Raw genomic sequence first — 27,317 nt, forward strand, 5'->3', positions numbered from 1 at the left:
GACATAGGCCTACACTGAGCTCCCCCTAGTGGTGAATTTTATGGTAAATGAACACAGGTGCAAACAGACTGGTGTGAGAGGAAGGTCACAAACTAAAACATTTAAATACTTTTTTTGTGAATTCTTCCTATTGACTATCTCACAGCCCTCACAAAGCAACTATTTCCTGCATGGTTTTTCATCCCTCCGCCTCCCAGCATCCTTTGTGGGCTGTTTCCACTCAGAAGGAGTGAGTTCTCAGACCTGAAGTCTCCTCATTGTAACAGAGGTGTCCCTCAGAGCAAAGCAGCACCAGCTTTATGTGAAGGGAAATGACTTCAAAACCATTTTGCTGAGATTTAAACACACTGCTGTTTCAGCACAAATTCAGCTCTTTTCATTTCCCTTTTGAATTTGTCATGATTCTTGTAGAAATTCAAAATGATTAAACTGTGTATTGACTTTAGCTCCAAGACCCTGCGTTGTGTCAGGTGTGTCCTTCGGGTGAGAATCACGGCACCTCTGCACGAGGAGACCAAGCAGCCTCACTATGCTCGCCCATTCCCGCTCAGAGCAGGTCTTTCACCAAAATGACCATTCATTAATTAAACGTGCCAAATTGGGACAGGTCACTTCACACAATTGACGGCAGGACCTCCACTGTACCCAGGTTAGGTAAATAAAGCGAACGTTAAGGATTCTTGTTCGGACATAAAGGAGCTGTTGCGTGTTCTGCTCTCTGCCTTCGTGTTTTCCGGTTGCCATGGTCTTCGTGCTCTCCTAATGAGCTCTGTATTGGTAATTAGTAAATACTTATGAAGGTATCGAGCTTTTCAAAGTCTCCCCTCACACGTCCGGACATGCCTTGAATTTTCCACTAAATGAACGTTTTTTGTTTTGCCTCATTTTGTTTGAATAAGCTGCTGACGAACATCTGATTCAGTAAATGATTTTGCGTGGGGGTCACAGCATTATGTTTTTTCTGAAAGAGCTTTAAGTAAGGGGGCTCGGCTGGCGGCCGCAGTCTGGCGATGGCGTGGAAGATGAGTCGCTCCGCCGCGGGTCTGATGCTGACGCTGGGGATGCTGGGATGCCTCGCACCGGGAGGCGTCACCTGCGCGAGGCCCGTGGAGTACGCGCTGTCCTCTGCGGACACCCGGCACGCGGAGGAGCAGCGGCTCTATCCACAGGTAAACTTCCAATTACGAGCTAATTTTTCCCATCTCTGTTATGGATTTCAAAGGGACCTGCAGTAATTCGTGCTCAGCGATCACTGACTCGTGTGCATTGCTGCGTTTTCGTTTAGGCCAGTCATGAGAATCTCAGAAGTCTTGAGATGGACGATTTTACCCTCAAAGAAGCCCCCACCACTACTAAAGTCAGCTCCCCCACGATCCTGAAGCTGTATCCCTCCGCCGGGAGGCCGACGCTGCTCCACGCTAACCTGCCCCTGCGCTTCGGCCGCGCCTCGTCCTGGGGGGCGGTACGGATGCCCAAATCCGCCCTCAACCTGCCCCAGCGCTTCGGCAGGTCGCAGGTGCTGGACGCACCTGTCCCGCTCCCGTGCCACCAGTGCACGCGCTCCGGAGGCGTGGCTTCCCCTTCCGCCACGCTCCCGCAGAGATTCGGCAGAACCGCCCTGTACACGAGACCCGGCCGCTCCCGTGAAATCCTCACGCGTGGATTCGTCACAGACCTGCTGCACAGAAGGTAAGGCACCTGCTGTAACATGACTGTCACGCTGTTCTTGTATCCGTAGCCGTGCTGATTAACGTAAACCTCACGAAAAGTTATTTTCCTGCAGACCGGAAGACCGTAGTTCTGTCAGAGAAAGGAATCTTCTGGATAACCTAAAGGACATGGATGTACCTTACTCTGCTTTCTGACTGAGCCCAGGATGAACGCGGGACTCTGAATACATGTCGCTTTTGTGTTTTCCCTCCTTCTTTCGTAAAACTTCTGACGCACGCATGTTGTTATGAGTGTAAAATAAAAATGAAAATGGAAATAGTTTATTGTTTATAGCATATCTTGCTAGTTTCACTTGACACGTCATTGAAATAAATGTGTGGCATTTGTCCGGTATTCAAGCATACTGTGTTTCAACGGAACTAAAGCTAACGGTGATTTCCACCTGTGCCTTCCGCGCCGCGTACAGCTGTGCAGAGAAACACACCGTTTGGCACATGTCGGAAGAGCCATTAATCTACGAATGTCCTGGTTAAAAACTAGGAGATTCACAGTTTCGTCTCTTCTCTTAATTGTAAATCCAAGTTGACATTGCACACAGTTTTTGTTTCAGATCTTAGGGGCCAAACACCGCAGTGAAGCAAACTTCACGGGTAAATTAGCACTTTTGCTCACCTCAGTGATTCAGGGTCAGAATCCATGTGTTACCTTCTAATAAACTTGGCAAGTTCTTACGTGTGGAGTAATTATTCTGCTAGTATGCTAGTTTTGTCCGCAAAAGAAATGTCACCTAAATTTATGATGGTTGTTTTTTTTAGGCATCGCTGCAGAAGTGCTTCAGAATAACATTCATAAAAAAAATTGTAAATTATTAAAACAGACATTAATTTTCATAGTATCATCATCACAACGGACATAGCAAATTATTTGTGAAGGAACTAAAGTTACAGTCGCAATCCATGTACAACCTTATATTTTGCATATTAAATATTTACATACGGATGTTTTTCTGATGAATTGCAGATAATGCTTGCTGACAATGCCCCACATGGGCATCGATCATATAAACATCTGGAGGATGGACAATCCTGAACCAATACACCAACCCATGTTGCCGGTTTGCGCTGGACAATTTGTCGAGATTTTAACAAAACCCGTTGAGTTTAAATAATAAAAATATCATAATAAAATAATAAAAATCGCTCTGGATCAGAGCATCTGCTAAATGCATGTAATGTAATATAATGAGGTACACTTCCGTGAAGATCCCGCTCAGCTCAGCTAACGCGTCAGACCGCAGTGGCGTCCTCTCATTCCGGCGTAATTTCAACATTTCACTTATTAAATTCTTATTCTGTATTGAAAACCACAAGTTAAAATAACTTTTTTCCCCTCACCGGACACACACGCACGCACCAGCGCGCAGAGCCGTTTCATTGCCGTTATACTCGACAACATTGCGCCTGATTCACAGCCATTAAGACGCAAAGCACACGCCCCTGAGCGGGCCATGAAGCGCCGGTGACAGCTCTTTCAGATTTTCCCGTCTTGGTGGAGACGAAAAGAAAAATATAACTGATAAAAGCACAGGTAGATTTTTATGCATCTAATACATGTGCGATGTATTTACGACATACAATAACATTATTTTCCCTCGGATATTTTCTTCATTATATTCTGTAGATTAACTTTGAACCAACTTTAAAAATGTGTTCTGTCTAATATATTCAGTGTGCTCTCTTTCTTGTGTTGTATTGTATATTACCTTGTTCACGAGCATCAGTATTTTTTCAGTTTCTACATATTGCATAAATATTTCGGCGGTTTCTGGAGGTCGCATATTTTTGTTACTAGTGCTAATCTCAGCCAGTTTTTTTGGTGCTCGACACTCTTCCTGGTCTGAAGCGTTGAAGCTGAAGTGTTCCAGGATATCAGGTATAGGGCCACATGTATCAACGGTGCGTACGCACTAAAATCGCGCTGAGCACTTTTCTACACATATAACGGTGCTTCCCGGGAAAACATGCGTACCTCTGCGCATGGTCTCGAGGTGGCGTACGCATAAAATTTGTAATTTGCAGATTGGCGACACCAAGAGGAACTAACGGTGATGCAAGTAAACAGGTCTTGTGTCGATCATTGATGAGTGTTATCGTGCATGCATTGGTCCATGTGAAATACTGGTTTAACTGCAAACTATGAACAATGTTGGACATTATGGCAAAACTGTGACTGTCAATTTAGTATTATTATATTAACATTGTAATTGGGCCTTATAGCCCAAAAATTAAAAAGTCACAGATCACCATGTGTAATCAAACATTTTTAATGAGTACTCCTATATAACAGGCTCATTTACAACGTATAAGCATAAAGCATTCACAATCAGTATGACTGTGCTGCGCTTTTAGACGGTATCGAGATACCCAATCAGGCATGAACGTGTGTTCAAGGACCAGACAGACTTCTTCGCCAATGTTGATGTATGGCTAATACGTCGCTTTAGCACTCCTCAGCCTCTGTGAGGAGCTGGAGCCTGTTATCCTCAGAGAAACGCGGAGAACACATGCATTACCGGTTCATCTCCAAATTTAACCACCTTGGGTCTTCTCGTCACCGGGACATTCCAAAGAGAGCTTGCGGACAGGACGGGGATATCACAATCCTCCCTGAGCCGTATCCTGCCCATAGTATGGGAAGGGATCACCCGGATGACTCTAAGGTTTATAAAGTTTCTTTACACTTCGGAGGAACAGGCCAATATCAAAATGCAATTTGTCTGGTTTTCCTAATGTAACCGGCGCAATGGATTGCACTCACATTGCAAAACGGGCTCCAAGAGAGGATGAAGTTGTTTTTGTAAATCACACTTTCAAACACTTTCAACATCAATCTCTGCATTTCACTCAGATATACCTGGGATCTTTATATGCTAATTGACTAATTAAAGGCGTGTCTCGGTCCATATCAGAATAATTGTGGGAGTGGACGTCAAGCGCGTTCATATGCACATAATCTCACGCAAATTTGATCTACGCTCAGATTTATGAAGACAATTAGGCATATGTGGTGTTTGATAACTGACGAAAAACCTCCGTACACAAATCGCGGGATTGTGCGTACACATGGTCCTACAGCAAGTTGCACACAAAGATTGATACACATGGCCCATAATGTTGGTAAAATTGTAATTTTTGTATTAAAAATAAGCGTATGGTAATTATTAAAAAATAGGGCAATTACTACTAATAATGCTATAAGAATGATAACTACTGTTTGCATTAGTATTAGTTATATTGGTAGTGTTCATATCTATATCAGATCACATCATGAGTCTTGTTTGTGGTGTCTGGATTTTATAGTGATTAATTTATCCACTAGATGGCAGCAGAAAAGAATAAATTGCTTATTTTTCAACTGCTGCGATTCAACAACGAACCACAAGATGTCCTCAGTCAGCTGTCCCCAAAGCGCCGCGTTTTCGACAAAGGTTCAATAGAGGCACTTTTCCCGACACCTGGCCGCGTGCATTTCATACATACAGGTAACTGCCAACATAAAGGAAACACCAGCAAGTGTCTAAATAGGGCGCTGGGGCATCACAAGCCGCCTGAACAGGACGTGGCAGCCTGTCGCGCTCTGCCCCACCTTCACCTGAGGACACCTCCGGCCGCGGCCGGACAAACCGGCTCCGCTCAGCATCTCCCACCTCTACAACGGCGCATTCTTTGCGCCAAAATAGTACCCCTATAGTCGTAGTGCCCCTTTTAAAACAAAAGGTATTTGGGTTTCGTATGTTTATATTGTTTGACTGATTTGTTGACTAATTTCTATTTGCCAGATTTGCTGGCCTGTTTACAGAATGAGTGACGCGGTAACTGAATCTAAAAACGTCAGATAGTTACTCGGGAAATACGCACCTAAGGTCTGCCGACAAGTCAAAGTAACGCCTCAGTTTCCTGGGTTATTCTGTATTATATAATGTCATTACGCGCGTCTTTGTTCAGAATACAGTGATTCATCGCGCGTTCAAAAATCCCCTGAAATATGAGCGCGTTTCAGAATCGCGTTTGATCGACGGATCTGTTGCGCAATCGCAGGCTGTCCTGACATGAGCATCAGAGACGCGCCTTGTGTTACACAAGTTCCAGAGTTACTACAGCGAGGAGGTGCGATTGCTTACCTGGGAAAGCTACGTCTTTTACCGGGTAAGAAATGTATCTTTGCCTACATGTAAGTGTATTATTATTGCAGAGAATAATTCTTGGAAAAAAACAATAGTTATGCGTCTGGGCTGAGTGTCTAAAAGGGATGAAAAGATCGAATTGTAACACAGTTTTCCAGCAGATTTCAGTGGTTCATTGTTTATTTTCACTTCGTTTCATTTATATGAAAGTGGTGGATGTCATCTTATGCAAGGTTGCTGAATAGATTCAAATATTTAAATGCAGGGGCTTCAGTTATTGCTGAAGGAGCGATTAAAAGTTAAGCAGTAATATCATAGGTACTGAGCCCTTTCCGTGAGGGAAAATGTAGGCTCCATCCCGGAAGCGGAGTGAAGTTACCTATTGGTAATTTTCCGGCAGTCTGAATCGCGAGTTTTCCGACAGCTCTGCCTTCTGCTGTGCTGGACTGTGGGTTGCAGATACTGCTGTAGAATCGTTTTCTTCGTCCCCTCTGCTCCTGATAATCAGCATGGACGTGGTCATTCATTTAAGTCTTCTGATAACAGGCAGATATATTTATATATACAGCTATAATATTTATGTATATTTTTTCCATTCTCCCACATTTATGATGATGATGGTTCTGGTGAAGGTATGACGAAGGTGATGAAGGTGATGATGATGATGATGATGATGATGCTGGTTTCGCAGAGGCAGAATGGGGGACATTAAAAAGGGGAAGAAGGTGTTCATGCAGAAGTGCGCACAGTGCCACACAGTGGACGAAGGTGGGAAGCACAAGGTGGGGCCAAACCTGCACGGGCTGTTCGGCCGCAAGACGGGACAGGCGCCCGGATACTCCTACACACAGGCCAACATTGATAAAGGTACAGCTACCACGGACACTCTGTGTGTGAGAGAGAGTGTGTGAGTGTGTGTGTGTGTGTGTGAGAGAGAGAGAGTGTGTGAGTGTGTGCGTGTGTGTGTGTGTGTGTGTGTGTGAGAGAGAGAGTGTGTGAGTGTGTGTGTGTGTGTGAGAGAGAGTGTGGTGTTTGTATGTGTGAGTGTGTGAGTGTGTGTGTGTGTGTGTGTGTGAGAGAGAGTGTGTGAGTGTGTGTGTGTGTGTGAGAGAGAGAGAGAGAGTGTGTGTGTGTGTGTGTCTGTGTGTGTCTCAGTGGTGCAGTACTGCAGGTCTGGGCAAGTATACTTTCAGAACTGCAGTAAAACCATCTCTCTGGAAACCTGCCTGGGAAAATACTATTTATCAAAGACTGCTTATTATTCCTGTTGTTTTTGGAAAAATAAAGTGCAACTTCTCTGTGTAATATCGTATGACTACCTGCTCTGTGGGTTGTAGTGATATATTTCATGGTAAATGCAGATTTTCAGATTTTTCAAGGAAGGTATCCCATGATGCACTTCTTTTGTGCTGGGTTTGAATGGGCAAACAGTGGCTGCTGCCTCCCTGCACTTCCATCAGTAAAGGTACACTCCTTTACCTATAGAAAGAGAAATAGACTTCAGGATCAAACATAAGGATACTCACCTGTAACTGTCTCACCTGTAGGTACACTCTCACCCATAGAGACACTTATTCCTCTATCCACTGTAACACTCTCACCTGGAGATAACTGTCTCACCTGTATAATGTAACTCTCTCACTTGTAAATTCTGTAACTGTCATATGTAGCGACACTAACTTACCTGTGTATTCTGAGTGTCTAAGAACAGCATTACTCTCCTTGCAGCTCTTACCTGTTGCTACAGTATCTCACCTGTATATCATAAGTGTGTGCTTTCTCACCTGTGCAACTCTCCCTCACGGCCAGGTATCGTCTGGGGTGAGGAGACTCTAAAGGAGTACCTGCACAATCCTAAAAAGTACATCCCAGGAACCAAGATGATCTTCTCTGGCATCAGGAAGAAGAAGGAGAGAGAGGACCTGGTGGCATACCTGAAGGAGGCCACCTCTTCATAGGCACTCTGACTTGACAGCACACATGAAAACATCCAATACCTACCTCGCCCTGACCTGGGGGTGGACTGACTGTATTTATTACCAGATTTTCATTTTCTTCGGCTTTTTATGCTGAGGATTTTGTTGTTTTGTAACCAGGCCTCTGTGAAAAGACTTTTATAAAGGCAGTGACTCAGTCTGTGGAATGTTCTGGAATGCTCTCTCCTCCTCACCAGCACAAACAGGATATTATTCTCAAGGTGGACTGCAGTTTCCCTGCGATCTGGCTTCATGTAAGACAAGACTGAACTCAGGAGCTGAAATTCAGTCCACATTGTATACTTGACCTCATTATCTAATTCTGTAGCCTCTCATTGGTTAAATGGGGGTGTGGTGTCTGTGTCACATTTTATTCTCTTAAATTTATAGGACTGTTATTCTTTAGTTGCATGTTTGTGTAAGGCTATACTTTACATAAAATGTTTTTATATTAACATTTACATCTAAGACATTATCTTTCTCAGTTGTTTACAGATGGCACTGAAAATGCTTTCATAAATTTTATGCTGAAATATTTACCAATTATTTTTATTATTCCCAGGAAATCACTTTGCCCAAAAATATTATTACATTAATTTGCAGTGTTCTGTCTTGTGCCTCTCTGTGTGTTTGGAGTACGTGCCAATTTTGAGTTCAGGAGTCCTTACCTCTACACCACACTGCTGCTCCTTACCTCTACATGACACTGCTGCTCCTTTCTGCTACACCACACTGCTGCTCCTTACCGCTACACCACACTGCTGCTCCTTACCGCTACACCACACTGCTGCCCTGCTCCTTTCTGCTACACCACACTGCTGCTCCTTACCGCTACACCACACTGCTGCCCTGCTCCTTTCTGCTACACCACACTGCTGCTCCTTACCACTACACCACACTGCTGCTCCTTACCTCTACACCACACTGCTGCCCTGCTCCTTACCACTACACCACACTGCTGCTCCTTACGGCTACACCACACTGCTGCTCCTTACTGCTACACCACACTGCTGCCCTGCTCCTTTCTGCTACACCACACTGCTGCTCCTTACCGCTACACCACACTGCTGCTCCTTACCGCTACACCACGCTGCTGAGAGTTTCCAAGGCAACACTGAGTGTTGTGTTTGTTCCTGTTTTGCTCAGTGTAGTGAACGCAGTTAGACAGAGTTTGAACGGTGTTAGCACAGTCATTCCTGGATTGTAATGTTCATGGCGTGTCAGTCATTGTGAGGACGTGCTGCCGTCAGGTCAGGGTGACACTGACTCTGCAGCGGTGCCCTGTGTGAGTGAGAATAAACCGGGGTCCCAGACGCAGAGCCCAGAACATTAACCTCCCCCTCCTACAGCTCCCTCTGCTGTTCTGAGTGGGTAATGCATTGGGAATGCAATCAATGTGTTGCCAGAGAGAAGATCCCGCCTTGCTGCACACACAGCATCTCAGGGGTGAACCACATCCGCCAGCCTCTAAGCTGTGTGTCTGATCACACTGTGAGGGGTGAACCACATCCGCCAGCCTCTAAGCTGTGTGTCTGATCACACTGTGAGGGGTGAACCACATCCGCCAGCCACTAAGCTGTGTGTCTGATCACACTGTGAGGGGTGAACCACATCCGCCAGCCTCTAAGCTGTGTGTCTGATCACACTGTGAGGGGTGAACCACATCCGCCAGCCTCTAAGCTGTGTGTCTGATCACACTGTGAGGGGTGAACCACATCCGCCAGCCACTAAGCTGTGTGTCTGATCACACTGTGAGGGGTGAACCACATCCGCCAGCCTCTAAGCTGTGTGTCTGATCACACTGTGAGGGGTGAACCACATCCGCCAGCCTCTAAGCTGTGTGTCTGATCACACTGTGAGGGGTGAACCACATCCGCCAGCCTCTAAGCTGTGTGTCTGATCACACTGTGAGGGGTGAACCACATCCGCCAGCCTCTAAGCTGTGTGTCTGATCACACTGTGAGCGATTGCAGTGTGTGACCGTAACATGACTGTGCACAGTATGTGCACTGTGTGCGTGGCCGCTGCCAGCTCAAACACCACGGGCAGCAGTAATAACAGTGTGTGTCTGATGGCTCCGTGCAGAAGGTGTTAGCGCAGCTCCTCTGTGAGTCTCTGTGTGTCTCTGTGAGTCACTGTGAGTCTCTGTGAGTCTCTGTGAGTCACTGTGAGTCTCTGTGAGTCTCTGTAAGTCACTGTGTGTCTCTGTGAGTCTCTGTGTGTCTCTGTGTGTCTCTGTGAGTCTCTGTGTGTCTCTGTGAGTCTCTGTGAGTCTCTGTGTGTCTCTGTGAGTCTCTGTGAGTCTCTGTGAGTCACTGTGAGTCTCTGTGAGTCTCTGTAAGTCACTGTGTGTCTCTGTGAGTCTCTGTGTGTCTCTGTGAGTCTCTGTGAGTCTCTGTGAGTCTCTGTAAGTCACTGTGTGTCTCTGTGTGTCTCTGTGAGTCTCTGTGTGTCTCTGTGAGTCTCTGTGAGTCTCTGCGTATCTCTGTGTGTCTCTGTGAGTCTCTGTGTGTCTCTGTGAGTCTCTGTGAGTCTCTGTGTGTCTCTGTGAGTCTCTGTGAGTCTCTGTGTGTCTCTGTGAGTCTCTGTGAGTCTCTGTGTGTCTCTGTGAGTCTCTGTGTGTCTCTGTGAGTCTCTGTGAGTCTCTGTGTGTCTCTGTGAGTCTCTGTGAGTCTCTGTGTGTCTCTGTGTGTCTCTGTGAGTCTCTGTGAGTCTCTGTGTATCTCTGTGTGTCTCTGTGAGTCTCTGTGTGTCTCTGTGAGTCTCTGTGAGTCTCTGTGTGTCTCTGTGTGTCTCTGTGAGTCTCTGTGTGTCTCTGTGAGTCTCTGTGAGTCTCTGTGTGTCTCTGTGAGTCTCTGTGAGTCTCTGTGAGTCACTGTGAGTCTCTGTGAGTCTCTGTAAGTCACTGTGTGTCTCTGTGAGTCTCTGTGTGTCTCTGTGAGTCTCTGTGAGACTCTGTGAGTCTCTGTAAGTCACTGTGTGTCTCTGTGTGTCTCTGTGAGTCTCTGTGTGTCTCTGTGAGTCTCTGTGAGTCTCTGTGTATCTCTGTGTGTCTCTGTGAGTCTCTGTAAGTCACTGTGTGTCTCTGTGAGTCTCTGTGTGTCTCTGTGTGTCTCTGTGAGTCTCTGTGTGTCTCTGTGAGTCTCTGTGAGTCTCTGTGTGTCTCTGTGAGTCTCTGTGAGTCTCTGTGAGTCACTGTGAGTCTCTGTGAGTCTCTGTAAGTCACTGTGTGTCTCTGTGAGTCTCTGTGAGTCTCTGTGAGTCACTGTGAGTCTCTGTGAGTCTCTGTAAGTCACTGTGTGTCTCTGTGAGTCTCTGTGTATCTCTGTGAGTCTCTGTGAGTCTCTGTGTGTCTCTGTGAGTCTCTGTGAGTCTCTGTGAGTCTCTGTGTGTCTCTGTGAGTCTCTGTGAGTCTCTGTGTGTCTCTGTGAGTCTCTGTGAGTCTCTGTGTGTCTCTGTGTGTCTCTGTGTGTCTCTGTGAGTCTCTGTGAGTCTCTGTGTGTCTCTGTGAGTCTCTGTGAGTCTCTGTGAGTCACTGTGAGTCTCTGTGAGTCTCTGTAAGTCACTGTGTGTCTCTGTGAGTCTCTGTGTGTCTCTGTGAGTCTCTGTGAGTCTCTGTGAGTCTCTGTAAGTCACTGTGTGTCTCTGTGTGTCTCTGTGAGTCTCTGTGTGTCTCTGTGAGTCTCTGTGAGTCTCTGTGTATCTCTGTGTGTCTCTGTGAGTCTCTGTAAGTCACTGTGTGTCTCTGTGAGTCTCTGTGTGTCTCTGTGTGTCTCTGTGAGTCTCTGTGTGTCTCTGTGAGTCTCTGTGAGTCACTGTGTGTCTCTGTGAGTCTCTGTGTGTCTCTGTGTGTCTCTGTGAGTCTCTGTGTGTCTCTGTGAGTCTCTGTGAGTCTCTGTGAGTCTCTGTGAGTCACTGTGAGTCTCTGTGAGTCTCTGTAAGTCACTGTGTGTCTCTGTGAGTCTCTGTGAGTCTCTGTGTGTCTCTGTGAGTCTCTGTGAGTCTCTGTGTGTCTCTGTGAGTCTCTGTGAGTCTCTGTGAGTCTCTGTGAGTCACTGTGAGTCTCTGTGAGTCTCTGTAAGTCACTGTGTGTCTCTGTGAGTCTCTGTGAGTCTCTGTGTGTCTCTGTGAGTCTCTGTGTGTCTCTGTGAGTCTCTGTGAGTCTCTGTGAGTCTCTGTGAGTCTCTGTGTGTCTCTGTGAGTCTCTGTGAGTCTCTGTGAAGCCCCAGTCTCTGCAGCGGGGCTCAGCTTTACGGCTCAGACTGTCACACCTGCGCTGTGGATGCGCTGACTGCACAGGTATGCGCAGGCAGGAAAGGTGGCTGTGCAGGCGGTGGCAGAATGAACCGCACCCTGCAGGGAGGCGTGATCCCCGCTGTGCGCCAGTTTCTGTTGTCATGGCAAAAACAACTGAAGCAAAAAGTTCTACTCAAGCATCCAGCAGGCAGTGCCAGGGGAACTCCAGAGATGAGTCAGCCTGGAACACTATTGGGCTGCAGGTGGAAGAGGGGGCTGATGGGAACTGAAGTCCTGAACCGGTGTAAAGTGTGTCATATCCTCTGGTTTTGGAGTTCCCTTCTCAGCCGCTGTGCAGGGAAACATGGTGCTGTTCTGCCTGTTGGGCTCATTCCAGACGCCGCCCAGACTCGTTTCCCGGGCGCTGGGTCAGCTGACTCCTGCCCTGCCTGTCCCTCTGCGTGGTTCACATTCCCCGCTTTGGGAGGGGCTGAGAGGTGCTGTCTGCACGGGGAGACCACAGGCATCACAGCAATGGCAAGCATTCCGCTCATGTGCTTTTCCTGCTGTGGAAATGTGCGCAGTGGAGATATCAGCCAGACTCCGACTCACGCTTCACGCTGTTGGCTTTAAACATGAATCATCTTCACAACAATCTCTACATTTGAACAGGCAAGATTTCAGTGGGTCTGGTCATATACTGGTCATCAAAGTTTTACCTTGAGTCCACTGTTTCCTCACACTACACTGAGTGAAGATCTCGCTCATTTAATTTTATTTGCGTGTTTCATGACGTTTTTCTGTTTCTGTCATTTGGTGGTGATATCCATCCCTCCATATCTCAGAAATTTGGATTTTCCTTTATGTGAAGTTTTCCTATCATAATTAGAAAATTAATGACATAATTTAAATCGCCCTCTAACTGGCATATCTGAAATGGGGCAATGAATCCAGGTCACCCAGATCCATCTCTGCATCTGTCTGTTATTATACCAGCCTTACTGCAACAGGAGCCAGTTGCAGTTAATACAGTATTGCATGTATTCATAAATTCTACATAGTAGCTGTCGGCTGTCACTGAGCACATGCCCTTTGAGGAGGCTAATATACTTACACTAAATCTGAGGTAAAACAGAGACGGCTCTAACGCATCCCTTTGCTGCCAGCATGACCGTTTTAATATTCTTCCATAACAATGCATTGCATTGTTTTAAAGCAAACAAACCCATGTTTTTGTGGTGTTACTAAAAGAAAGTCTGTGAGAAAATTATTTTGAAATTCCAAGACTATTGTCTCTTGTGCTAATGGTCAGGAAAGCAGACATAATTTGTGATGAAGCTTGGAGGAATGTGCACACGCCCGCTTGGCGTCAGGCGGTGCGGTTCCCTGCCGTAGGGCTGCCGGGATGAGCGTGGAGTTTTGCGTCTTTCTGAGTGGGCTGTGGGCGCGCTCACGCGTGCCGTGGGAATAAACAGACGCGCCACCGGCGGCGGGGATGGAGCGCAGCCAGAACCTAGCCCTCAGACAGCCTCAGTACAGGTGCAATCGCAAGTCGGTTTGCACGTTATTTTTTAATGATTTTTTCATCAGTTAAAGAGAAAAGAGAGCCCATGCTTACTAATATAATGTTACAATCACTGAGCATGTTTTTAACTTTTGTTTGAAGCAAAAGCGTCATTTCGGTTGGTGGGGGCCCTGGGGTCTTTTCTACCTGTGCTCACCTTGCTCACACGCCGCGGGGTCTGCAGTGGTGAGGGGATAAACACAGGCAGAATAACAGAGCCTTCCTAAGTCTCGCCCCGCCCTTGTGACGTGCAGTGATTTCCTCATTCATTGGCGAAAATGGACGTCACTCATTCTCAGCCGCGCCCCTGCACTGAGCAGCAGCTGATTACGAGACGCGCACATTGCAGCGAGTCGCGAGGGGCAAAGGACAGACACCTGTGTACTTTTAGTTCAGGTACAAACTTCCTTATTTTTAATATATTGTCACTTTACATCAAATTTATAAATAGAAATTATTTGAAAGATGAGATTTTTGGAGTCTTGCTTTTGATAGCTGATTGGCTAATTGCTAACTAGGTCTAAAAATTTTGCTCTTGGTCTTCCAAATTGACTGCTTGTGAAATTCCGTACCAACCTGTCCCGGCAAGCCGCGATGCCTGCTGATAGCTCGGCAGATTGTTTGTAACGCTATTTAGTCATTGGGGGAATTTTTAAACAGGACTAAAAATACAACAGAAGAACACAAGATCTGCCGAACACCAGCGGGAGCGCTTCGGGATCCTGCAGGTAGCGTGCTGTCTTCGGTTCTGTTTGCCGTGTGCGGCTGTAGCGAAGTGAGCGTTTCACCAGGACGGGCTTTCACGTGCCCTTGTGTAAGGATGCAGCTCACTAGCGCGTGCACAGCTTTGTCATATAACATCACGAGCCGGTGTAGCTCGTGACCCCATGGCACTTCTATCATCGTGATTTATGTAACGTTTCTGTTTCGATAGCGCTGTCAGGTGCTAAGTAAAATACGGAGCAAGTGTGTGTGTGTGTGTGTGTGTGTGTGTTTGATGGCGGGGATGCACAAAACCGTCAGAGCACGGACAGCTGTAGTGCATATGAGGGTATCGCGCAGCGGGTCTCAGGTGGTCCCCCAGGCGGTATATTTTGCGTCTGCTGCATGTATTGGCGAGCGATACTCGTTTCTCTTTCTACCGTCAACAAAAACGGTTTGCGGTCAGCGGAGGACCGTGAGCAGAATGCAGCCGTAATCGCTTGTGACACAATGAAGCTATTATATAAAAATGAGATTATTGAGTCAGAAATATGTATTCGAGAAACACCCCTCCCTTTCCTGATGCTGGGATGTTTGTTGCATATGTTGCAGTATATATTATACGCTTAATGTTTTTAGTGTGTAATTACGAAACAGATGGCTGTCGTCTCACAAACTGCAACTTTTTGATGAGGCGGCGCAGCTGACTGCGAGTCTGTGTGGATGTGTGAGTGATACTTCTGTATCTCAGCTTTGTGTGTGTGAATAGGCTTGGCTTTTATCGACCTCAGATTTCACTTGAAGCACAAACAGATATGAAATGGTAGCTTTTTATATGCACGCCCTTGGCTGTCCCCAGGGCAACCAATTACGGCATGAGGTTTTGTCCCTAGTCGCAGTTTTGGTAAGTAAAAGTTTGCCTGCATTTGGTTGTGGGGTTTTTCCACATGCCAAAGAGCTGCTGCTGGCAGGCATCGTGACGTTGTTCTGGGGGGGGGGGGGGGGGTTGGACTCCTGGCCGCCAGGTAGAGCTGGGGATGCAGTCAGCTCTCAAACCCAGAGACAGACCTGTGTCACTGTGAGAGACTGTCACCGACAGACCTGTGTCACTGTGAGAGACTGTTACCGACAGACCTGTGTCACTGTGAGAGACTGTTACCGACAGACCTGTGTCACTGTGAGAGACTGTCACTGACAGATCTGTGTCACTGTGAGAGACTGTCACTGATAGACCTGTCCTCTCACCTGCGTCAGGTGCTACGGAGAGCCAGGCACCTATGATAGGTGTGATACTCTCGCTGTGTCCCCTGGCATGGCTGGCATACCTCCCCCCTCTGTGCGGTTCATGCCAGCACATTCCTGCATCTTTCCTGCTTGTTGCAGCTGTAAACACAGCCGAAAGTTAGAGACCCAATGAAGCTGCATCAAGACATGGAGAGACTCTGAGGGAGATGAGTCAGAGAGAAAAGGAGGGAGCGAGAGAGTGAAAGCGTGGGGGAAAGGGGGAGAGAGAGAGTGAGATGGATAGAGGGAGTGTGAGAGAGGGGGGAGAGGGAGAGTGGGAGAGAGGGAGTGTGAGAGGGAGTGTGAGAGAGAGTGGGAGAGAGACAGTGGGAGAGTGGGAGAGAGGGAGACAGGGAGAGAGAGGGAGGGAGAGAGGGCAGGCACAGGTGTCTCTGGGCAGCGCAGTGGGAGCAGCAGTGGGAGCAGCGGTGGGACTCTCTCCTGTGCTGAGTGGCACGCTCACTCGTTGCGCGTGTGTTCCTTGGTTCTCCCCCAGGCTGAGGCGTGTTTGGCCTCTTGGCCTCCCTCACTCACAGGGGAATTCCCTGAGCCGAGCTGCGTTTCCGGCTCTTTCTCTCTGCGGCTGATCCCTGCGGCTCGCTCTGAATTCTGCGCCTGCCGGGGTGGGATTCCGCTCAGAGCCGCTGTCCCAGTTCCCTCTGCTCTGCCTGCGCTGCCTGCTCTGTGCAGGAGCTGATCGGGAGCGCAGCGCAGTCTGAGGAGCAGAGCGCGGTATGAGGAGCAGAGCGCGGTCTGAGGAGCACAGTGCAGTCTGAGGAGCAGAGCGCGGTCTGAGGAGCACAGCGCAGTATGAGGAGCAGAGCGCGGTATGAGGAGCGCAGCGCGGTCTGAGGAGCACAGTGCAGTCTGAGGAGCACAGCGCAGTCTGAGGAGCAGAGCGCGGTCTGAGGAGCACAGCGCAGTATGAGGAGCAGAGCGCGGTATGAGGAGCGCAGCGCGGTCTGAGGAGCGCAGCGCGGTCTGAGGAGCAGAGCGCGGTCTGAGGAGCGCAGCGCAGTATGAGGAGCGCAGCGTGGTCTGAGGAGCAGAGCGCGGTCTGAGGAGCACAGTGCAGTCTCGGGAACACATCGTGGTGTCAGAAACACGTGCTCTCAGGAACACTCGATTTCCACGGTATCTGCTGCAGGTGAGGGTGAGGTGCTGGCTGGGAGATGAGATTCCATCACTCCTGTGTGACGGACACAGAGGGAGTGCAGGCTTCGCTGTTGCTATGGTGACAGCAGGTTCAGTGGAATTTGTGAATGGAGGAAAGTCACTTTGCGGTCTCTTACGTGTGTGCAGTGCCCATTGCCCATTGATCTGTGGATGTAAGAGTAACCCAGCTGGGAGGGGTTCCCTCTACTGAAATGGGCGGCAAGGACTAAACATCCACACAAGGCAAATGTGACAGCGGACATGTAACACAGCAATAATGTTATTTTCAGCCTGTTACTAGCAAAAAGCATTCTTTTTTTCTGAAAACGGCAAGAAACATATTTAAACTGAAACACACAGTATTTATACTGAAAGTAGTTAAGATGTTAAATGATAGTTTTGATGTGTGTTCCAAAAGCTGAAATGTTGAAGTGCTGAAATGCACCATGGCAATGCTGAAATGCGTCATGGCAATGCTGAAATGCGAGGCTGCAGTGTGGAAAGGGGACATCATGCTGCACTCAGCACAGTCAGGCTGTACAGGTGTAAAAAGGTTAGAAGGGGCTGCCTTTAGTAACAGCTGACCCCAGATCAGCCGGAGGGCTTCGGTGCCTGTGGATGTGACGGAGGTGTGATGGCTCTCTGCAGGCGTCCGTGTCTATGCAAAGCGGCTGACGGAGGACACTGTGGCATGGGCAGCGTGGAGCTGACAGGGTGCGCTCCTGCGGTCGGGTTTCACACGCAGAGAGCAGAGCCTTCGGCTCATTCATGCAAAGCCGTTTTCCAGGAATTCCCGAAGTCCCCGTAATGCTGTGTAATAATATGCTCTTAACCTGTACCCCAGTGCTCTCTCACACACACGCTCACGCCACACCTTCTCCTCCCACTCAGCTGGGTCATAAACTCCTCAGGAGCGTGGCCCTCCCTCTGAAACAGCCTCTGATCAGCTCCTGTTTCTGGGCCTGTCAGGCTGTTCAGCACCTGCACGTTCAGCTGAAAACACACCACACACAGTGTGTGAGCGCTAGGCCAAGCAGCATGTGCTGAAAACAGCCGGTTGCACAGTCTGTGTGTTCAATCTGCAGCTGTGTCTGTTTGTCTTTGTTCATTTTCTGTAACTTGGTGTGCCTTCTTGAGTTCTCTTCCTGTAACATGGCCTGTTTTTCAGTGTTCTGGTTGACTCAGTGCTGTGGAAGAGGAAGTGAAAAGGTCCTGGTGTTTTTTATCACTGCGGGATTTTTATCAGAGTGTGTGTTTAAAGGTGAGATATGATCCTTTTAGCCTAATCTCTGCTGTTTTCTGTGGGTTTATCGCAGGGTGCAGAGGGGGGCAGATCAGCAGCAGGTCCTTATAATCCTGTCGGCCACAGCACCTGTCCCCAGCCTGAAACAGGAAGCATCTCCTGAGAACAGAAACATGGACAAGGCAGACCGTGGAGTGAGTGATCTTTACAGAGGGAGATGTCAAAATAAATGATTTATCGTGTGTGTATAATAATACTGCCGATGTAAAATAAGGCAGCGAGGGCAGTCCTGACCCCTCCAGGGCTGGATCTGACTCCTCCCTCCAGGACTGGAGCACAGAGGTGCAGTGAATACCACCCTCTGACACACAGCTCAGCACAGTGGAGAGTGTGTGGAGAGACGCAGGCCCAGCTGCGCTGAGTGTGCGGGAACAGAGGCATCTGCAGTGTGCAGAGGCGTCTGCAGTGTGCGGGAACAGAGGCGTCTGCAGTGTGCAGAGGCGTCTGCAGTGTGCGGGAACAGAGACGTCTGCAGTGTGCGGGAACAGAGGCGTCTGCAGTGTGCAGAGGCGTCTGCAGTGTGCAGGAACAGAGGCGTCTGCAGTGTGCAGAGGCGTCTGCAGTGTGCGGGAACAGAGGCGTCTGCAGTGTGCAGAGGCGTCTGCAGTGTGCGGGAACAGAGGCGTCTGCAGTGTGCAGAGGCGTCTGCAGTGTGCGGGAACAGAGGCGTCTGCAGTGTGCGGGAACAGAGGTGTCTGCAGTGTGCGGGAATAGAGGCGTCTGCAGTGAGTAAGAGCACCCAGAGAGGCTGGAGTTTCATACCGCGCCCGGGGGGAGAGAGGGAGGTTTTCATACTGTGCCCGGGGGGAGAGAGGTTTGGGAATTCAGTCCTGAGACCCACAAATATTCCAATATCAGCCACAGGAAGGAATGTGCCTCTGCTCTTTCATTCTGGCAGCTTGAGTGCTTATATGGCAGGATCCGTTTCTAACATTCACTGTTTCCCATGTGTTAGCTAAATGAATGCAGTATTACTCTAACAGCTGGCATTAGAGGACCTACAGAGCAATGTCTGAGAGGTTATTCAGTGCAGGAGACCTCACCCTGTGTCTGACAGCATGTTCTGCTGAAGATTTCAGCAGTTAGAATATGCAAGTTTTAAAACTACCTGTTGAAAGTAGTAATACATTTTTTGTTTGTAGTTCTGGCTACCAGCACAGCAGGGAGAAACCCAGACTTAATGCTGGATAAATTTCTCCTTTACTCATCTGACAAACTGACAGGGGAAATCATGTTTGTAAATTTAATCTCATTTACAGGAGGGAGAGGGAGGGAGAGGAGAGGGGTAGAAAGAAGGAGAGCGGGGAATGAGGTAATGTTGACTATCTCCATCTGTCAGCTCTTTGCTGGGATTGGACCGTCACTGCCAAGCCCTCTCAGACCCCGTGCTGGCAGAGGGAATCTATCAGGAGGAATGAGTGGAGAGATGAGACTTGTAGTTTGGAAACCTCACCTCTGCCCATCACATAGCTGCTCCCCCTCACCCTTCCCTCTCCCTAGCCCCTCCCCTCACCCCACCCTGCCCCTCTCCCTGTCGGCTGAGGGAAGGGCTCGTTTTGCGGCTGTGTCCGGGGTGACCTCTCTGCCTCTCGATCGACGGGAAGGCTAACAATAGAGGCGAGGAGGAGCTGTGTTTGGTTTCCCGTCGATGCTGAGGGTGCAGGAAGCGGGGCTCTGAGCCTGGCTGAAAGGCGAGATCGCTGCGTTATGGGGGAGATGGGATACGCGCCTGTCATCGGCAATCGATGAGCGCCAGACTCCGCCGCCGCCGTCATGGAAACGGCACACAGAACCCGCAGCCTCACCTCACTGTTTAAATAAAAACAAAAATGAAATTAATGATTGAAATACAAAGCCAGTTGAATAACTGAGAATCCTCTCCTCCCCCCACCCCCCGAGCAGGGGCTTAAAGGCATCTCTCTGCTCTCTGATCTCCTCCTCAGGGGGAATGTTCCTGACTCTCAGGTTAGAATGACTCATTTCTCATCTGTATCGGTTTGCAGTGTATTACAGATCTTAGCCTCGTCGTACAGGAAGTTACAGTAAAATCCCAGCTCAGGTCTCCTGCTCTCCATCTTCATGAGAAATATATCCGCTCTGCCCGCCTGATGGAGGGAGTTAGTTTCCGAAGCAAAGCGATGGAGATGCTTTCACCCCGACTCAGATACCCTGATGTCCTCTGCAAAGGCTGGCCAGCAGATTTTACTGAAATTCTAGCACAGGGCAGAGAGGGAGGCAGAGAGGGAGGCAGAGAGGGGGGCAGAGAGGGAGGCAGAGAGGGGGGCAGAGAGGGAGGCAGAGAGGGGGGCAGAGAGGGGGGCAGAGAGGGGGGCAGAGAGGGAGGCAGAGAGGGAGGCAGAGAGGGGGGCAGAGAGGGGGGCAGAGAGGGGGGCAGAGAGGGAGGCAGAGAGGGGGGCAGAGAGGGGGGCAGAGAGGGGGGCAGAGAGGGAGGCAGAGAGGGAGGCAGAGAGGGAGGCAGAGAGGGGGGCAGAGAGGGAGGCAGAGAGGGGGGCAGAGAGGGAGGCAGAGAGCGCTGCTGCCGCTCCACATTACCCCTCGGGCACAGCGCATTCCAAACACACAGCTCTTATTTTGTGCTGGAATCGCTGGGTAGGAGGGAGATCTCCGAAACAGGGGTGCTTCCCAGTGCAGCTGTCCCTGAGTGACATAGTCCCTCTCCGTCTCTGTCCTGTTCAATGCCTCACAGGTACAGCTACCTGCCAGGTGAAGAACACTTCCTGCTGAGTCTCCATTGATCTCCACTGCCCTGCGTTTTGTGGTCTCGTGTAATTTGGACTCTGGAGATTAAAAGTTTGTAACACCACATCCTGTAATGGCATGCCCTGTCTTTCTGTGTAGCATGTAGCAGTTCCAGTTTTAACCCCACTGACTTTGATTAGTCCTGTTATGTACATACAGGGTTCAGTGTGTAACGTCACTGTGGACCTGAGGGCGTGCAGCTATCAGGAGCCGTCTGTAAATGATTAAGCTGCAGCAGGAGTGTCTGAGTGTGAAACTCTGATCTGGTGGCGTGATCCTGACTCGTGCTGTAGGGTTAGGTTTAGGAGGGTTGGGGGCTCCCGAGTGGCTCAGTCGGTAAAAGCACTCGTTCTGAGTGTAGACTGAGCGCTACGGCCCGGGTTCGAACCCGACCGTGTCACTCGGCTGACGTTATGTGTCTCGGAGGAGGGCACGTGCTTGTCCCCAAACACGGAGACAGTGGGGGTTGTGCTATGGGACCGAACGTTGGACATTCCAGAATTCGGGGAATTTGCCATTCCAAATTGGGGAGAAAATGGGGGAAAAAAGGAGGATTAGGATTAGGAGGGTTAGGGTTAATTTGGGCTGTGGGCCTGCTCCTCTCACCCCACTCATGTTTCAGGACCTCATTTTCTCTAGAGCAAAATCCTGAGCAGATTCAGCTATTTTGATTGTGAATGGATCAGCTGATACAGTTAGTTCTGGGAATGGGAGGAAGCAGCTCCAAGCGTGAATGATCGTCCCGACTGTGTAATTAGGGGAGTGTGGGTAACTGCAGCTCTACTTGGCTGATGTCACTCAGAACCCAACTTGTTATGAGGCCAAGGAACTTTACCCACAATCCTCTGCTCAGATTTAAACTGTCCCATTACATAAATGGAAATTTAGCTTAAGGAGCTAATGCAACTTACATAGCAGCTCTCCACACCAACTGATGGGTGTGTGTGTGGAAGTGTGTGTGTGTGTGTGTGTGTGTGTGTGGAAGTGTGTGTGTTATAGCTCTGGGACGCCTCTGGTCTGAGGGAGTGAGACTGTGCTCCTGCACCTGCTGTTAGGGCCACTCTCTGTGAGCAACAGCATGCTTTGCCACACTTCATTCAATCAGATTCCTGTCATCTGGTGTCCCGCCTGGATTCAAACCTGCAAGCCTTCAGTAATGAGGGATGAAGCCGGCCTCTCGTCGTCTCTCTCCAGACTGCCTCTCCTCACCTCTCTCTCTCCTTCTCAGGTGATGCCAGGTTTTGTTCAGTAAGGTGTGTGGCCCGCTTCTGGTTTCCACGGCGACTCTGTAACCTGGAGACGGATGGCGTCACCTTCCCGCAGCAACAGCAGCTGCTCCTCCAAGTTTGAGAGCCGCCAGGTAACACACCTGAGCCACGCCCACCTCACACCAGCCTGAACCATGCCCATCTCACGGCTGCTGAGCCACGCCCGCCTCACACTGGCTCAGAGCGGGGGCGGTGGGTCACGCAGGCGTGTCAGTAAAGCTATTTTTAGCCTGACTTTGTGTAACGGAGTGACCTCTGTGCACGCAGCAGCAGAGCTGTAATCCGATCTAATGGATGGTGTGATAAAGCTGAGAGCATTTCCCTCCATCACACCCAGAAACCCCCCCCCCCCCCCCCCCGGCTCCCCCTGCCTGTGTTACCCCCCCCCCCCGGCTCCCCCTGCCTGCGTTACCCCCCCCCCACGGCTCCCCCTGCCTGCGTTACCCCCCCCCCCCCCCCCCCCCCCCACGGCCTCATCACCCACTCAGTCCTACCCCCTGCACCCCTGCTAAGAAGTATCCATCTCCAAAAATCAGGGTCACCTCATCTCCAATCCGAGAGAGTGACCCCTCCAGCCCTGATGTCTTTGATTGGTGTGTGTGTGTATTCTGCTTCTGTTTATAACCCCATGCCTCCCTCACTCCCCTCTCCCCCCTTTCCCGTATTCCCCCCCCCCACCCCCATCTGCAGGGCAGTTGGGAGATAGTGGAGGGCTTGCGGGGGGGGCTGGGTGATGTCCGGGAGCCAGAGAGGGAGGGGGGCTTCCTGCTGAAGAGGAGGAAGTGGCCCATGAAGGGCTGGCACAAGGTGGGCGTCCGTCTGACCTCTGACCTCTGAACCCCCCCACCCAGCTGATCCACAGCTTCCCATAATGCCTCTGTGCAGCAGTGTTGCTGTCAGGCTGTGTACTGCTGCAGACACACACTGGGCTCAGCGGACCGTTGGCTGTGTGTAACGAGCAAAGCGCTGGCCTCTGACAGTATAGGAGAAGGAGAGAGACCTGCATGCGCTGAGGGACAACCTCAGATACAGGCGTAGGTGAGGGTGTAGATTGATGTCCACTGAATGTAGGTGTAGGTGTTTAGGGTGTAGCTGTAGCTGTACATGGGGGTGTTTAGGGTGTAGCTGTAGTTGTAGTTGTAGGTGTTTAGGGTGTAGCTGTAGCTGTACATGGGGGTGTTTAGGGTGTAGCTGTAGTTGTAGTTGTAGGTGTTTAGGGTGTAGCTGTAGTTGTAGTTGTAGGTGTTTAGGGTGTAGCTGTAGTTGTAGTTGTAGGTGTTTAGGGTGTAAACTAACGTAGGTGTAGCTGTAGCACTGTGTTCTTTTTTCTCCACAGAGGTACTTCTTCCTGGACAAGGGCATCTTGAAGTACTCCAAGTCAGAAGCAGATGTGAGTCTTACAGAGAAAGAGAGAGAGAGAGAGAGAGTGTGAGTGAGTGAGTGAGTGAGCGAGCAGGTGCATGTGAATGCATATCTGTATGCGCCATGCTGGGCCTCTGTGTGTATATACACACAGATACACACACACACGCAGGCTGGCCCTGTGTCAGCTGTGCTGGTACTGAGGAGATGGATACCGCTCTGATGCCCACTGCAGCTGCACTGACCTGTGTGACCTTTGACCCTGTGCGCAGATGCGGAAGGGCAGGCTTCATGGCTGCATTGACGTGGGGCTGTCCGTCATGGCCATCAAGAAGAAAACCCGCTGCATCGACCTGGACACCGAGGACAACATCTATCACCTGAAGGTAGAGAGCACACACACTCACACACACACACACACACTCTCACTCAGCATGCGCACACACTCACACACACTGCGCACACACACACACACACACACACACACACACACACTCTCACTCAGCATGCACACACACACACACACACACACACACACACACACACTCACACTCAGCATGCGCACACACACACACACACACACACACACACTCACACACACACACACACACACACTCTCACTCAGCATGCACACACACACACACACACACACACACACACACACACACACACACACTCACACTCAGCATGCGCACACACACACTCACACACACACACTCTCACTCAGCATGCGCACACACTCACACACACTGCGCACACACACACACACACACACACACACACACACACACTCTCACTCAGCATGCACACACACACACACACACACTCACACTCAGCATGCGCACACACACACACACACACACACACACTCACACACACACACACACACACACTCTCACTCAGCATGCACACACACACACACACACACACTCACACTCAGCATGCGCACACACACACACACACACACACACTCACACACACACACTCTCACTCAGCATGCACACACACACACACACACACACACACACACACAGAGCACAAAAAGTCAAAAGGCATTCACAGGGGGTCATTGGAAAACATTGGCTTTCAGTTGCAGGAGAATGTCAGTGCTGTCCTGTGTAAGAATGTGCTCCAAGCGTAACCAGAGCAGCTCAGCGCAGCGCAGCACGCAGGGCTGAGAGTTAGAGCAACACTCTAACTCTCAGCTACTATGCTGGCCAGCGCAGGAGTGAGAGTAAAGTTCCCCTGCACCATTAAACATATGTCAAAAGAGTGCTCCTGTCAAAAGATTTTTTCCACTTTATGACATGTTTGAAAGAAAAATCTGACTTGGGAACATTTTCTAAAGCTAAGAAAAGTGAAAATCTTTTCACAGAGAGTTTCTCTGCTGTCTGCCTTTGTGTTCAGGTGAAGTCCCAGGAGCTATTTGATGAATGGGTGTCAAAGCTGCGAAATCACCGCCTCTACCGTCAGAACGAGATCGCCCTGAACCCCCAGGAGAAGCTTCTCTCCTACCCCTACGCGTCCCCTGCCACACCCACCAGCCCAGTGGACAAGGCATCTCTGAGAAGGGTATAGCTACACCTATCAGTCAGTCAGAACTGACATGGAGAGCACCACAGGACAGACCACCACGAAGGAGAGCACCATAGAATAAATGCACTCAGAGGAAAACACCATAGAGTACACACACACACATACACAGGAGCACAGTTGAGACAGTAGAAGCAGTAGAGAGCTGTGGGTCTGACTCTCATCCTCTTTACCTCAGCGCTCAACTCTGACTCAGCAGCCCTCCCTCCACCCCGGGGGCTTCCGTACCCAGGTCGGCGCCTGGCTGCACACCTCCGACAACCTGGACAGGTGCTCCAGAGGTAAGGCCTGCAGATGCGTGTCGTACAGGTGAGACGTCAGGTAATGCAGGCCTCGTGTTGACGTCCTGCCCCCTCGTCTTCACAGAGATCTCCGCATGTCAGGCCTACCTGCTGGAGCTCAGCCACCTGCTGCAGAGCATGGAGGTGCTGCACAGAACATACTCCGCCCCGGCCATCTCCAGCCTACAGGTACACCCGAGCGCAGGGACTCACCCAAGCGCAGAGACTCACCCGAGCGCAGGGACTCACACCGAGCGCAGAGACTCACACCGAGCGCAGAGACTCACACCGAGCGCAGAGACTCACACCGAGCGCAGGGACTCACACCGAGCGCAGGGACTCACACCGAGCGCAGGGACTCACCCGTCCGCAGGGACTCACCCGAGCGCAGGGACTCACCCGAGCGCAGGGACTCACCCGAGCGCAGAGACTCACCTGTGCAATTTGAATACTTGTCAACCTTTGTCTTACAGAGCTGTGTGCTCTGTGGGTCTCGATGGGACAGGACTACACCTATAAACACAGTGCATATGGGTGTGCCCTACCCACCTGCAGAGGGTCTCCCATGAGGAGAGAGGTGTCACCGTTGTAGTCTATTCACACCACTGATCCATGTAATGTACACTGTGTGTGTAGGTGTAGTCCTGTCCCATGGAGACCCACAGAGCACACAGCTCTGCAACACAAAGGCGCTTCATTTCTAACTACTGCACACGGCTCCCCTGTGCAGCCCTGGCGGTGTGGCTCTGATCATTTGCATTGCAGTCAGGGAGAGACGAGGTTCCCGATGCTTATCTCTGTAATGCTTTTCCCTCTCAGGCCTGTAGGTTTTACGTTTGGGTGCATCTTGTGAAACAACTTTTTTCAGGGGAAAAGATTTTTTACTGTTCCAAGTAATCCTGGCCATCAGTGATATTTTATGAAAAAAATTTGTCAGCTGTTAAATATTTCACCCACACCCTGCTGTGCGATGCAGTGATTCGGGGAAGAGTGGTCTCACGCGCTACACTCCCCTCACCTCATTTCACCCACACCCTGCTGTGCGATGCAGCGATTCGGGGAAGAGTGGTCTCACGCGCTACACTCCCCTCACCTCAGGCTTCCAACTTCGACAGCCCAAAAAAAGACAAGAGGGGTCCCAGGAAATGGCGCCCCAAGACCTACAGCAAAGAAGCCAAAGCTACTCTCCAGGTATGACAGATGGACTATAGTGTTATTCTGTGTGTTAAAATGCCCAGTCAGGAGAGATCCTGCTCCAGCTTTTTCAAAAACCCCTCTCTCTGTCTCTGTTTCTCTGTGACTGGGGTCCTCTGGTCCCGCCCCTCTCCCAGGTCCCCGGCTCCATGTCATCCAGCTCCATCCGACTCCACGCCTCCAACCCCAACCTCTCCACCGCCACGCTGGCCAGCCCCGAGCCCCGCCCCCAGGTCCTGGACTCACCAGCCAACCCGCCTAGTCTGCAGGAGGACTTCTGCCGGGTGGCCAGTGACTGTGAGCTGGATTTCTACCTTCACTTTTCTGCACCTTGTCTAGGCCTGATTCAAATATAGGCCTGGATTAAGTCTGGGTCTGGTCTGAATTTTGGCCTGGTCTCATGCGCGCACACACACACACACACACACACACACACACACACAGCAAGTAATCTTAACAGGATATTAGAGCTCAGTTGCATTTCCTGCTGCAGTGAGAGGCAGAGAGGTTATCTGGAATTTGTCTGGAAGCGGCGGGTACAGGGTGTCCCTCAGCTGAACCTCCATGAGTCCCCCTGCGCCCCCCTGCAGAGCCGGGCCAGAGCAGCACCCCCCCCACCCCGCCCCGAGCCAGACTCAGAGAGCTCCATGCCTCCTGCGTTAGGCTGGAAGCTCAGAGGGGCTTATGTCGGTGACAAGGTCCTGTGTGCATGTGTGTGTGGATTCTTTGGTACTTATTCATTTTATGGCAACCAAAGACACCAGTCAGCCTCAGCCACTGACAGC

General features: G+C 50.0%; 3 protein-coding genes across 7 annotated transcripts in view; all 3 read left to right on the forward strand.

The window, feature by feature from the left end:
* Positions 1-1,022: 1,022 nt before the first annotated feature.
* Positions 1,023-1,693, forward strand: npvf (neuropeptide VF precursor). Its single transcript, XM_036516053.1, has 2 exons — positions 1,023-1,169; positions 1,286-1,693. The coding sequence occupies exons 1-2, from the start codon at positions 1,023-1,025 to the stop codon at positions 1,691-1,693; spliced, it is 555 nt and encodes a 184-aa protein (XP_036371946.1).
* A 4,112-nt stretch (positions 1,694-5,805) lies between these two features.
* LOC118796589 (cytochrome c-like) lies at positions 5,806-8,400 on the forward strand. The gene is made up of 3 exons (XM_036555565.1): positions 5,806-5,876; positions 6,546-6,721; positions 7,664-8,400. Exons 2-3 carry the CDS (start codon positions 6,553-6,555, stop codon positions 7,810-7,812), a joined length of 318 nt encoding a protein of 105 aa, XP_036411458.1. The 5' UTR covers positions 5,806-5,876; positions 6,546-6,552; the 3' UTR covers positions 7,813-8,400.
* Positions 8,401-13,960: 5,560 nt separating this feature from the next.
* osbpl3a (oxysterol binding protein-like 3a) overlaps positions 13,961-27,317 on the forward strand; it is a 21,966-nt gene continuing 8,609 nt past the window's right edge. Inside the window, exons 1-12 of one of the 5 annotated variants that reach the window (XM_036515919.1) lie at positions 13,985-14,026; positions 14,291-14,358; positions 18,088-18,208; positions 22,063-22,194; positions 22,793-22,909; positions 23,439-23,492; positions 23,737-23,850; positions 24,872-25,036; positions 25,236-25,338; positions 25,424-25,527; positions 26,437-26,529; positions 26,670-26,829. In XM_036515919.1, coding sequence (XP_036371812.1) covers positions 22,138-22,194; positions 22,793-22,909; positions 23,439-23,492; positions 23,737-23,850; positions 24,872-25,036; positions 25,236-25,338; positions 25,424-25,527; positions 26,437-26,529; positions 26,670-26,829 — 967 coding nt within the window. In that variant the 5' untranslated portion in view covers positions 13,985-14,026; positions 14,291-14,358; positions 18,088-18,208; positions 22,063-22,137. Of the gene's footprint in view, positions 14,359-18,087; positions 18,209-22,062; positions 22,195-22,792; positions 22,910-23,438; positions 23,493-23,736; positions 23,851-24,871; positions 25,037-25,235; positions 25,339-25,423; positions 25,528-26,436; positions 26,530-26,669; positions 26,830-27,317 lie in introns of all 5 variants that reach the window. The other 4 variants (XM_036515921.1, XM_036515923.1, XM_036515920.1 and 1 more) reach the window with 4 other exon arrangements.

The sequence above is a fragment of the Megalops cyprinoides genome, chromosome 21, assembly GCF_013368585.1.
Source record: "Megalops cyprinoides isolate fMegCyp1 chromosome 21, fMegCyp1.pri, whole genome shotgun sequence".
In the NCBI taxonomy this organism is placed as follows: Eukaryota; Metazoa; Chordata; class Actinopteri; order Elopiformes; family Megalopidae; genus Megalops; species Megalops cyprinoides.

Excerpts from the sequence above, each read along its gene's own strand:
- npvf (XM_036516053.1), top strand. The coding sequence starts at position 1,023 with ATGAGTCGCTCCGCCGCGGGTCTGATGCTGACGCTGGGGATGCTGGGA. Across the intron at positions 1,170-1,285 it reads AGCAGCGGCTCTATCCACAG|GCCAGTCATGAGAATCTCAG; the intron begins GTAAACTTCCAA and ends GTTTTCGTTTAG.
- LOC118796589 (XM_036555565.1), top strand. The coding sequence starts at position 6,553 with ATGGGGGACATTAAAAAGGGGAAGAAGGTGTTCATGCAGAAGTGCGCA. Across the intron at positions 6,722-7,663 it reads ACAGGCCAACATTGATAAAG|GTATCGTCTGGGGTGAGGAG; the intron begins GTACAGCTACCA and ends CCTCACGGCCAG.